The sequence below is a fragment of the Talpa occidentalis genome, unplaced genomic scaffold (genome assembly GCF_014898055.3).
Source record: "Talpa occidentalis isolate TD23 unplaced genomic scaffold, MPIMG_talOcc4v2.1 talOcc4.10, whole genome shotgun sequence".
NCBI lineage: Eukaryota > Metazoa > Chordata > Mammalia > Eulipotyphla > Talpidae > Talpa > Talpa occidentalis.
In genome coordinates, this window is record NW_023600993.1 from 95938281 (window position 1) to 95949994 (window position 11714).

Below are 11714 nucleotides of genomic sequence, written 5' to 3' on the forward strand. Positions count from 1 at the left end.
TAAGGCTCTGCAAAGAGCAGGAAACAGGGTGGGCTCTGGAGGAGGCTTGCGCAGGCCCTGAGGTCAAGAAGAGCTTAGCTGGTTTGAGGAATTAGAGAGGTTGGTGTGGTCAGGACAGAATGGCCAAGGAGAAAGTGGAAATGAGACTAGAGGTCCCAGAGGGAGCCAGGGCCAGGTCAGTGCAGGGCTGGTGTAAAGACTTTGGATTTTGCCAGATGGAATGGGAAAAGCATCAAAGGTTGAACAGAGCAGGGGAATCACATGACCCAGTGTCTGGTCTGCAAACATCTCCCTGCTACTGGTATAGAAATAGACCTTGAGTGAGGGGCGGGGGGAAGCAGGGGTGCAGCGAGGAGGCCCACCAGGGGTGCTGTAGGTGAGAAATGAAGGAGGCCAGGTTAAGGCGTGTGGAGGGAGAGGTGGGCAGATCCAAGGTGTGTGGAAAGTAGAAGTGGCAGGCCTGTGGGGCAGCATGCATGTGAATGGTGAGAGGGGAGGGGAGTTCCCTGCTTCCTGGCCTGCAGCCTCAGTGGCCACCTCCTGAGCTGGGGAGGCTGGAGGGAGCAGGCTGGTGGAGTCATATTGGAACATGTCCAGAGGACCAGGTCAGATTGGCCAATCCAGAGGCCAGGACTTCTGGGGAGTCACTGACACATACCGGGAGAAGAACCCCCAGGAAGAGAGGAGAGGACCCTGGCCTGGTCCTGGCATGTTAAGGTCCCTGACTGCATGGAGAAGTTGAGCCATGGCCAGGGGTGGAAGAGAAGCCCGGTTTGTGCTGTCACAAAGCCCTGGGGGAGAGCCATCTCAGCAGCTGCGAGTCATCACAGGACAGAGCTGGCCGGAGGACTGACCACCTGGAGGTCACTGAGGACCCTGCCTGATCCAGTCCCCTGCCCTGTCCTCTCTACCCCTTCCGGGCCTGCCTGGCTGCTTCCCCTGACGCTCCTGGGGACAGCTGCCCAGTGAGCCCGGCTGGGGCTCTGCGCTGCGCGTCCCTTGAGGCCCTCACAGGAGGTTGGTGCCCATCCCCACAGGCCCCATGCCTGTCCTTTCCCAGGTTCTCAGAATGTGCTCGTTTTGGGGCCCTGACTTTTCTGTTCCCCTCAGTGTCTGTCGTCCTGGCTTCCCAGCACAGAGCAGCCACTTCTCTTTGGGTCCAAGAAACGCCCGTCCCACTGGCTCTGGTGTTTCCATCGGGCTTCCGTGGCCTTGCTTCCATCAGAGAAGCTGAGGGCCTCTCCTCCCAGCCTCAAGTTGTCCTCTCCCAGGGGACCCAGCCCCCTCTCTGCTCTGTCCTCTGCAAAATGATCTGCTTGCTTTTTGTATGGCCTTTGCAAATATTTAATTTTTAAAGAAAAAAAAAAAAAACACAGGAAATGACCTTTCTGGAATATTTGGAAAACAGTTTGGAGCTGTAATGGGATCTGCCTAAGTCATGAGGACTGAGAGCTGCAAACTTGGAACAGACCTTGTGGCTCTTGGCAGTGCCCGGGGCCTCTTCCGTTTACAAAGGTGGGGGAGAAATCAAACCAGGGGAGGAAGATGCTTCCCGGGGGGACCCTGACAGTGCCTAGTATAAGTACCTGTGGACCTGCAGCCTGTGCCCGGGGCATCAAGGGTCCAGGAAGCTGAGCCACCCTCCCTTCCATTCTGGGCCTTCAGGTCAGGCAGGTGCCTTCCCTGCACCCAGACCCAGGGAGGCAGCAAAGCCTTCTGGGGAGGAACAGGAACATAGGTGCATCACCTGCAGGGCTCCAGCTGAGCTGGGAGAGGCTCCATCAGTGTGTCCCAGACTGGCTGTTGTCTCTGCCGAGATCACCTGCGACTTTTCTGTAAATCTCAGCCCAGGGCTGCCTCCTCAAGGAAGCCTTCCCTGACTACACAGCCTTTAACTGAGCCATCCACAGCGGAGGCTCCTGCTGTCCACTCCACAGCCTGAGCACATTAAGAGGTAGATTCTCTTATCTGTCAATACCCTTCTCTTATCAGATTGCAAATGTCATTGTAATCGTGAAGCAGACCCATCCTGGGATGTAGAAGGGGATCAGTAAACACTGAATAAGTGAGGGAGTGAGAGAGACGGAAGAAAGGGAGGAAGGGTCAGGACCGGAAGTGACTTAGAGATCCTGTTTCAACCTTCTTCAGTGGGGTGGGGGATGGAAGCTGGGAGAGAAGGGACTCATTCAGGGGTGTCCGCCCTACTACACGGAGTTTGTGTCAGGCCTTTGGCTGCTGTTCAGATGCCAGGCTGCAGGCCTTTGCTCTTTCTAACCTGGAATCTAGAACATTTTCTATTATTGACTCATTCATTAAACATTCATTGAGCTTCAGCTATGGGCTCCGCCTCTCAGGGACCACAGTATACACGCAGCCACCTAGAACTTCCTTCTCAGCGCAAAAGAAGGAAGCTTACGTTTTGACCTTCTCTGCACTATTCAACACTGCATGAGAACAAAATATTGAATGAAAATATCAGTACAACTGTCCTTTTGACAAGTCAGCCAACAAAAAGAGACCAAACTAATTAATTGTGTGCCTCTTGCCTTCCACATACCTTATCAGACTTTACATATACATCATCGTCATCTCGCTGCATCTCACCACAGTCCCCTGCCCCGGAGGAAACAAGTGGAGAGAGGTGAAGCGACTTGTCCTTGGTCTCCAGCTAGTAACAGGGAAATCTGGGCTGGAGGCCTCCCCACCACCCCCACCCTCCCAGATGTGTAGTGTCCCCGGAGACCTCTGAGGAGGCAGTGTGGTGAGGAAGAAAGAGCTCTGGACCATGACTTTGAACCCCTAGACTTAAGGACTTTGGGGGATCACTTTCCCTTTCTGAACCTCACTTCTCCTAGCTATAAGTGAAAGGTTTTCTAGAAGAGCTCTCTGAACCCTTTCATTTGGATTATTCCATAAATGAACTTGAGATAAGTAGAAAAAAATAAAGGTGGAACTCATACCTTATAGTACATAGATTCCAGATCAGTTAAAGATTTTAAATGTGGAAAAATAAAGCCATGAAGGTGTCAGAAATAAATGAGGGGAAATTCTTTACCTCAGAGTAGGAAAGACATCTCCAAGCATGACTCAGAACCCAGAAACCATAAAATATGCATCAGTCTGACTACACGAACAGAAAAAGTACATGCATAGGAAGAAATGCCGAAAGTTAAAAAGTTTAATTTCCTTAATATGTAAAGAACATCTCCAACTCGATAATAAACAAGATACAATCAGAAAAATGGGGGAAAGTATTTAAACAACCAGTGCACAGAAAAAGAAATGCATGTGGAAATATATTCAGGTTCACTCACAGGAGCAATAATAAAGAGCTAGAGCTTGCAGGTTGGGGAAGAAAAGACAACATTGATGAGAATGGGGTACAACAGCATGCACCTAATATATGCCCAATGGGAATGAAATAACGCTTGTGGAGGGACATTTAGCAATAAGCTTTACAAGCAGAGGAATTTACATACAGATCGTTTCATGTGGCGATTCAGCTTTGATGGACGCATCCCCAAAGTCCATCAATACCAGTCTGCACCTTGAGATAACAGAATACTATCCAGTCAGGAAAGTTTTTGACTGCCTATGGGCTTAGGTCTGTTTCTAGGGTTTTATTATCATCAGCACTACAGCAGCTTCAGGGTAAGAGGTCCTGGCAGTTTCCACTCCCATGGACAGTCTAAGAATGGCCATTTTTTGACTTGATTTCCAACTCTGAAGATTTTTTTCATTTCTCAATTTAATGCTGACCTTAAAGAGCAGAGAGTGAGATTATGAGATTATTCAAATTTTGGATAACAGCGCGATTATGTACTTGCATTGCAGGTCAAAGAGCTCCCCAGACGTGTCTAGGGAAGTCCTGTTCCCTGTGGGGTGGGGCCGGCGGCGCAGGAGAGCAGGTTGGCTCCCTGGGGGTTTTCCAGGATTGGGCCTTGAGTTTGCACATTTTCCCTCTGAGCCAGGGGTTCAGCTTTCTGCACTGGGCAGCTCCTGAGGTCACACGAGCAAGGCAGGAGCCACAGCCCAGGGTGTCTGTTCCAGTAGAAGCTGGCCTTGTAGATGGAGCCTGTAACTCCATCCACGGTATCGGATCTTAGCGATACCAGACAAGAATATCGCAGGACAGTGGACGGGGCCTTCAAGGCTGTGCTGAGACAGGCGCTTTATATCCGCACGGATGGGGAAGGAGGGAGAGTGGACAGACAGCAATACAGAAAGATGGATAGACAAATAGATTCGAATTTAATTCAGGCATTTATTGAGCCAGATACTGGTTGAGGATCTAGAATGGAGCAGCCAGAACAGGTGGGCTCGGGCACCAGGATTAGCCTTGCTGTTGCTGAAAGGCCGTCCTCACTGAGCCACATTCTCATTGGAGGCTAAGAGCTAAGGGGACAGCTCAGGCGGCAGGTGTAATGTGGAGGACAAGCCCGGGCACCAGATGGGTCTGCCTGAACCCTTTGAGCCATGGTCACCTCACCTCCCTGACCTTTGGGGGCTCTTGTGGCCATGAAGTGAAGTATGGAAGGCTTATCTTTACGGGTAGAGTTGTCATAATTTTTTCTTTATTACGGCTATTGCAACAGGTCATTTCCCCTTTCTGCAACTCTGAGCGGCTTCCCCGGCGTGAGAGTGCGGGGATTCAACTGTGACCTGCAGAAGGAAGCACCTCCGGGGACTTCAGGGACGTCGCGCAAGGTAACTTTGTAAAAGTGGGCTGGGCGCGCCCTCTGCTGGCGGTCAGGGGAGCTGCTGGGGAACACCCACCTTAACTTAGCCCAGGCGAGGGAGGCTGGAGGGGCAGAGCCTGGTTCTCAACAGTCAAGTCTTTCATTCTGTCCTCTTTCTACTACAGGGCACCTCTCTGTCTCCCCTGCCTGATCTGAGTGCACTTAATCTGTTTCTTAGGTGTCTCTTCTGAGACCCCCTCTACACACACACACGCCCCACCCTGGCACTTTCCAGGCACTTCCTGCCCAATGTCCATTATCTCCCGAAAGCATCAGACAATAGCTTAGGCTTATAAAAACTTCAACCATTACAAAAATAGCCTTAGAAAGTGAAAGTTCCCCGATTCCCATTTGACAAGGTTTTTTTTTTTTTCCTTTTATCTGCTAATATTAGGATTTTCTTTTAGGTGGTATTTTGCAAACTGCATTTTCCAATGAGCAGTGTCTGAGATACCTTACTTTTCAGTACAGGTTCTTCTGCCACATTTTTTTTTCTTTTTTGTTGAAGTAAAGCTGACATACTTGCTATAACAAAGCTCCGGTATTTGTATGTATTGTGGCATTTTCTCCACAGTAATTCTAGTTAACATTCATGGCCACAGCATGTTCCAAAATTTTTCTTGTGATGAGATCTTTTAAGATCTACTCTTAGCAACTTGCAAATATACCTATAGCATTATTAACTAGAGGCCTCTTGCTGGCCACTCTCCCCCCGACCCCAGACTTTTCCAACTAGAAGTACCTTTTGACCCCACCCCCCACTCACCCCACCCCTGCCCTGGCATTTATTTCACCCATCCTCCCACCCCTGCCTCTGACAACCTCCAGTCTGTTCTCTGCACTTGAACTTATTTTTTCCCCCCTCAGAGCCTACATACAAGTGAGATCATCTGGTATTTGTCTGTCTGATTTGTTTCACTTAACATTCCCTTGAGTTCCATCCATGTCACAATGGCAAGATTTTCCTTTGTACGCTGTGACATATACATATACGTGTATATTTATGTGGTTATTTTCTTTACCCATTCATCCACCGATGGACAGTTTCTGTATCTCGGTTATCGTAACCGATGCTGCACCGACTGTGGGAGGCAGACAGCATGGGCAGTGTTCATGTTCTCCTTTTCTGCAGATAATAACCAGCAGTGCACAGCAGTCACCTTTCCCCGTATTCTTGCTCACACTTCTCATTCCTTGTCTTTTTGATGGCAGGCATTCTAGCAGGTGTGAGGTGACACCTCAGTGTGGTTTGGATTTGCATTTCTTGATGATTAGCAACACGGAGCAGCTTTTCGTTGTCTGTTACCTTTGGAAGAATATTCAGATCTGTCCATTTTCAGTCAGATTGGGTTTTTTTTGGATTCTTTATTTTAGATATTAGCGCCTTATCAAATGCATGGTTTGCAAATATTTCCTCTGTAGGTTGCTGTGCAGCAGCTTTTTAGATATGGTCCCGCTTGTTTATTACTGCTCTGGATGCCTTTGTTTTTGGAGATGCAAAAATATCATCACCAAGGCCAAGACCAATATCAAGGAGTTTACCACCTGTTTTCTTCTAGTGTAATGGCTTCTGGTCTTTAATCCACTTTGAGTTCATTTTTTGTGCATGGCATGAGATCATGGTCCAGTTTTCTCAACAGTTTATTGGAGAGACAGCCCACCAGAAAGGGCTGTCTTTAAACTCCCTTAGGGCAACCTGGACAGGGACAAGAGCAGAGTCAGTTTAGTTGACTGCTGAAGTGAGGACATTTTAACATTGATTCTTCCAGTCCTTCAGCACAGAATAGCTTGTTTCTTTCACCAGTGTCGTAGTTTTCAGTGGCCAGGTCTTTTTATCTCCTTGTTAAATTTCTTCCCAGGTATTTTTGCTATAATTGTAAGTAGGATTGTTTCCTTAATTTCTGACAGTTTTCTCTGACAGTTTTTTTTTTTAATCATTGCACAGAAAACAACAGATCTTTGTTGATAGTGTATCCTGCAACTTTACTGAATTTGATTCTGTTTCTGGTGGAAACAGTTAGAATTTTATCTATATCATGTTGTCTGCAAATAGTGAGTTTTACTTCCTTTTCCAATTTGGATGTGTTTTCTTTTTTCTTGCCTAATTGTTCTAAGACCACGTGGGCATCTTTGTCTTATTCCTTGATCTTAAAGGAAAACTGTCTGGTTTTTCACCATTAAAGATATCCGCTGTGGGCCTGTCTTACATGGCCTTATTATGTTGGGGTACTCCCCCTCTGTACTCACTTTGCTGAGTTTTTATCATAAATGGATGTTCAGTTTTGTCAAATGCTTTTTTTCCTACCTCTATCGAGATGAGTTTAGCCTTCATGTGATCAGTGTCTCGCATCCATTGGCAGGCGCTGGTTCATGTAGCATCTCTGCAATAAGCCCACTGGGTGGTGGCTTATGAGCATCTCCTCATTGGGGATACTGGCCTCTAGTTTTCTTGTGATATCCTTGTCTGGTCTTGGTGTCAAGACCATACATAATATGGTCATTTTAATTGGCTGCCCACCCACTCCCCAATTCAGGGCCTGCTGCCTTCAGAAAACCATAGCTGCCAAGTGAGTTACCAGCCTCCCTAGCAGTCTGGCCTTCTTACTATGAGTGCCTGTTGTTGCCATGCGTGAAGAAAAACGGATGTTGTGTGCTGCTGTGCTGGGGGGTGGGAATAAAACTGTACCAGGTATAGAAGTTTGTTTCCCCCTCAGTTTTGTCATTATAAAAACCACTGCCATCAGGAAGGCATCGCGGTAATGTGTTTGAACACTGTCTTAAAAATGATTTTGCCCTTCCTGTTAGCCCAGTAGTTGCACTTCTAAGAATATACTCTAGGAAATAATTGGGGATGGGCGCACACAGATTTACAAGGACCTTGTGCTGCGTGTAGAAGTGGAAACTGGCAAGTGGCTTGTGCTCATGTCTGGGCCAGGCTAAGCAAGGCACATCCAGGTGTGCAGGTAAAAGAAAAAAAATCACCCATGGGAAACAATGTTTGGTGTTCCACAGCACAGGCTATAAAACATTATGTTATGGTGTGACTCCTAACATCTTTTGCTTCCTGTATACGTGTGATTCTTTTCTCTCTCCAGGGCATATTTTAACCAGCAGGGCTGTTAACCACCATCTCTGTAGAAATAACCGTCAAAGTCATGTCTTACTGCCCTATCTCCATGTCCCCACCACACCTCTCCCCTTGCGGGACACCCAGGCAGATCAGAGCCAACAGGGCCGAGTGCAGTGCGTCTCCATGCCCCCGTCACTCCCCAAAGCACTGCTCCTTTGCCCATGCCTACCTGCTGCTCACTCATCTGTCCACCTGCGTATGTCACAAAGCTCATTCTTCCATCCAGCACCACGGCCTGTTGAGTCTCCCTCCATGGTAAATCCAGACTCTGTCTGGCACCACCACCTCCTTCCTTTCCTCACCTCACACTTGAATGTCTGCAGGCCCTCTGCTCCACACCCTCTGGCACTAAACTGCACCCTTCCCCTGAGCCTCAGCCTGTCAGGCCCTGGGAGTCCTGCACGCCTTGGTCAGGCCCTTAGGTGACAGATGCCGCCCCCAGGAGTGGCGCAGGGCTGGGCCGACTTGTCCATACCGCCTCTGCAGGCCAGCAGTAACAGAGACAAGAGGGGTGCTCTTGAAAATGCTGCTGTGTCCTGGCTGTGACATTCTGGGCAACTTCTTTTCTGTGTACTTTTGTCTTCACGGATCAAAAGCAATGACTGTCCTTTTGTTAAAAGGCATCCACGCTGGGGAGCTGAGTGTCATCTCTCTCTGGGACGCACCTTGACTAACCCCTGCCCTCCTGTCCCTACAGGCCTGCAGAGCGATGCGACAGGCATGATGGAGGTCGAGTCCTCCTACTCGGATTTCATCTCCTGTGACCGCACAGGCCGTCGGAACGCCGTGGCTGACATTCAGGGGGACTCAGAGGCTGTGAGCGTGCGGAAGCTGGCTGGAGACATGGGCGAGCTGGCACTGGAGGGGGCGGGTGAGCATCTCACTGCGTCCTCTGCTGAGTGGCCCTGCCTGGTCCTGTGGTCACTGGGCCTCCCCGGCCTCCCCCACCCATAACCCCCTTGCTCTGACAAGGTCTGGCTTTAAATATGAGCTCCGGGGCTCAGGGGGCCTCCTGCTATGCTGCCACAGAGCAAGCACTTAGAAACCAGGCTGAGTGGAGAAAACAGCACCCACCCGCCCACCTACCCGCCGCCTTGCCAGGACGCCCTCCTCCTCCGTCCTCAGCTCATGCCTCTGGGAACCTGGCTGGCCCAGTTAGAGCTTGCTCCTGCCACCCCAGCACGCCGCTCTTGCTGGTTTCTGTCTCACACTGAGCTGTCCGTGGCAAGTACAGCCCCATTTTCCTTGGGTTGCCCCCCCAGTCCAGAGCTCTTGGCCTTAGCTGGCCAGAGGTCACCTGTGCGTTCAGAACAGATGTGGTAGAGGCACGGGCCCAGCGAAGATGGGTGCTCAGGGGGCACCCAGCAAGTTCATGCAGTTGCAGTGAGCACCTGGCACCCACACTCCTTCCTTGCAGAGTGGCCTGTTGGGCACAGGAGCCTCCTGCATGGCCTTCGTCCTTCCCCCCCTTGCGCCTCTGACCCACAGCAGAAAGGGCTGCTTCTTAGGACCTCCTGTGTGGCCTGCACACTGCTCCCCTGGCCCAGCTCATTTTTCTCACCCCAGACACCTCCCGTCAGGCCTCCAGAAGCCCACGTAGCTCAAGCCCTTCCCCCTGAGCTGCTCCCACATGGGGCCTTGCTCTCCGTGCCTGGTGGCGATTGGCACATGCCGAAGGCTGTTCACCGCTGACTGAATGACCAGCTGCCACCCGGGCGTGCTGCCAGGCATGGCTTTCCAGCCCCTGTCCCCTCTGCTCAGTGCTGGTAAACTGTTTGCTGTCTCTACCCACCTCAGCAGACATATCCTCTCACCCATGAGCCCAGGCCTTCTTGTGTCCATTCACCACCCCTGAGGTGTCTGATTCCTCCAGGTACATTTATTGGCCTGCCAGGGTGACTGACATTTTAAAAGACCTGAGGAAAAACAGCCCATTTCAAGTACAGCATGTGTGCAGGCCAGAGCGACTGGCTGAGGAACCTTCTAGTAGGTCAGGCATTGCGTGCTTTGTGCAGGCAGGGCTGTGGTCTGCTTGGTGCAGCAGGCTCACTAGAAGGAACGGAATAGAGTCTGCTCCAGCAGGCCTGGCTTCAGATCTATTTGTCTAAAGCTTCCCAGGAGACTGGTGCACATATGGGGGGGCAGAGGGGAGAGGGAGCCGCAACCTCAGCCACTGGCCTCCCCAGGTCCATGGCCTGTTCAAGTTTGACACCAAACACGGTGAGAGAGATCAGCAAGGGCACAAAGGAGAATGTTCTTAAGGTGGGAGGCTCAGGGCCAAACAGTGTGGCACAGTCTGGTTTGTCAGAGTTCTGGGGAGCCAAGAGGGCCCCTCTGGGACCGAGCCTTGGCTCTAGGTACCACCTGGGGTTGGGGAGCCCTTGGGTAGGCCTGGGGGGTCCGCAGAAGTCCAAGTTGCTCCTGCACCACTTCCGTCCACTGACACTCTCCCTAGGGCAACTTGGAGCAGAGAGGGTGGGCGCCGGGTTGCGAGGTGCCCTATCACACGTCACGCTGTCTCCACCACTTCGCCTCGGTTCACCCAAGACATTCTCAGTAGTTCTGCATCAGGACACTCATCCTGCCGGGCTGGGTGGGTGGCACGGCTAACGCCTGCCAGTCTGGAGCCCTGGCAGGTGCCCCTCCGGAGTCCATGAAGGTGAAGCCTGAGGATGTAAAAGCGGGGCGTCGTGGGGGCGGGCCGGTCTGGCAAGGATGGGCCAGGGCGACAGCCACAGCGGGGCTCCTGCCTGGGCTCTGACTCAGCCAGAGTCAGAGCTGGTCTCTGAGCTGGCCTCCTTCCAGGCCCCATTCGGTAAACACCTGATCCATCCTGGGGCTTCAGTTTCTTCTGCTCTAGAGAACCCGCGGAGAATCTCAGCAGTGAGATTGCCTGATGTGCTTGGCATCTACCCACCATGTAGGCCTTTTGCGGTCCCACCACACACATTTTCTCAAAGTGTTACAGCCCAGGCTGAAGTTCTCTTTGGCCACCACCACTCTAGTGCAGCTCCCGTCCCGCTTCCCACACTGGTTGGGCCTTTCCAGACACCGTTTTGTGTTTACATCTGTGCACCTGCTACCCTCTCTCCAGAAGGACAGACGGAGGCGGGCACTGCAGACAAGGAAGCTGGCAACCAGCCCAAGAGCAGCGACGGGACCACCTCGTCTTGAGCATGACCTTGCCCGAGGAGGCTGGAAGAGACCTGCTGTCCCCACCTGGATCGGGGGAGCCCTGGCACTGGCCCGGCAGCCTCCTCTCTGAGCCCCATGTCCCAGGCAAGCAGGCCACCCCCACAGGCTTCCCGCTCCCACCATCTCCTCACCGTGCCTGAGCACCCTCTCAAGACACTGTAAACCAGGATGTTATTTATTCAGCAGGCGCCGGAATGCAGGGTCTGGGCCCTGCCCACCTCGGGGAGCAGCTCCCCAAGCGCCCTTCTGACACGGGGTCTGGGCAGGGACCACGGTCCAGCCCGGCCCCTCCTCCCTACTCCCAACCTGCTGGGTTAAGATCTTATCCCTTTTTTTAAAAAAAACAATTTTAACTTTTTAAAAACTTTAGATCTTTTTCAGCAGAGGGAGGGAAGTGGACAATCAATTCGCCTTTTTCTGGAAGCCATTGTAAGCTGAACTCCAACATATCTCTATGCAGCTCTGAGGGTCCCTCATGGAGCTTCACAGATCAGATCCATTTCTCGGGAAGGATTTTGTTCTCAAAACTATCTGATCTACTCTGTCCTTTCTACCAAGAGAAGTGACACCCAGGACCCAGGAAATAAATGCTGATGATTTGTGCGACTGGCTTAGAGGATTATTCCCCCTTGAAGTAGCAAAGGCGGGGG

General features: G+C 51.3%; 1 protein-coding gene across 5 annotated transcripts in view; it reads left to right on the forward strand.

Annotated features, from left to right (window-relative positions):
* PKIG (cAMP-dependent protein kinase inhibitor gamma) overlaps positions 1-11700 on the forward strand; it is a 65916-nt gene extending 54216 nt beyond the window's left edge. For 3 of the 5 annotated variants that reach the window (XM_037499232.2, XM_037499241.2, XM_037499224.2), the window contains exons 3-5: positions 4596-4707; positions 8567-8740; positions 10964-11700. In XM_037499232.2, coding sequence (XP_037355129.1) covers positions 8590-8740; positions 10964-11043 — 231 coding nt within the window. In that variant the 5' untranslated portion in view covers positions 4596-4707; positions 8567-8589 and the 3' untranslated portion in view covers positions 11044-11700. The other 2 variants (XM_054697805.1, XM_037499254.2) reach the window with 2 other exon arrangements.
* The last annotated feature ends 14 nt before the right edge of the window (positions 11701-11714 follow it).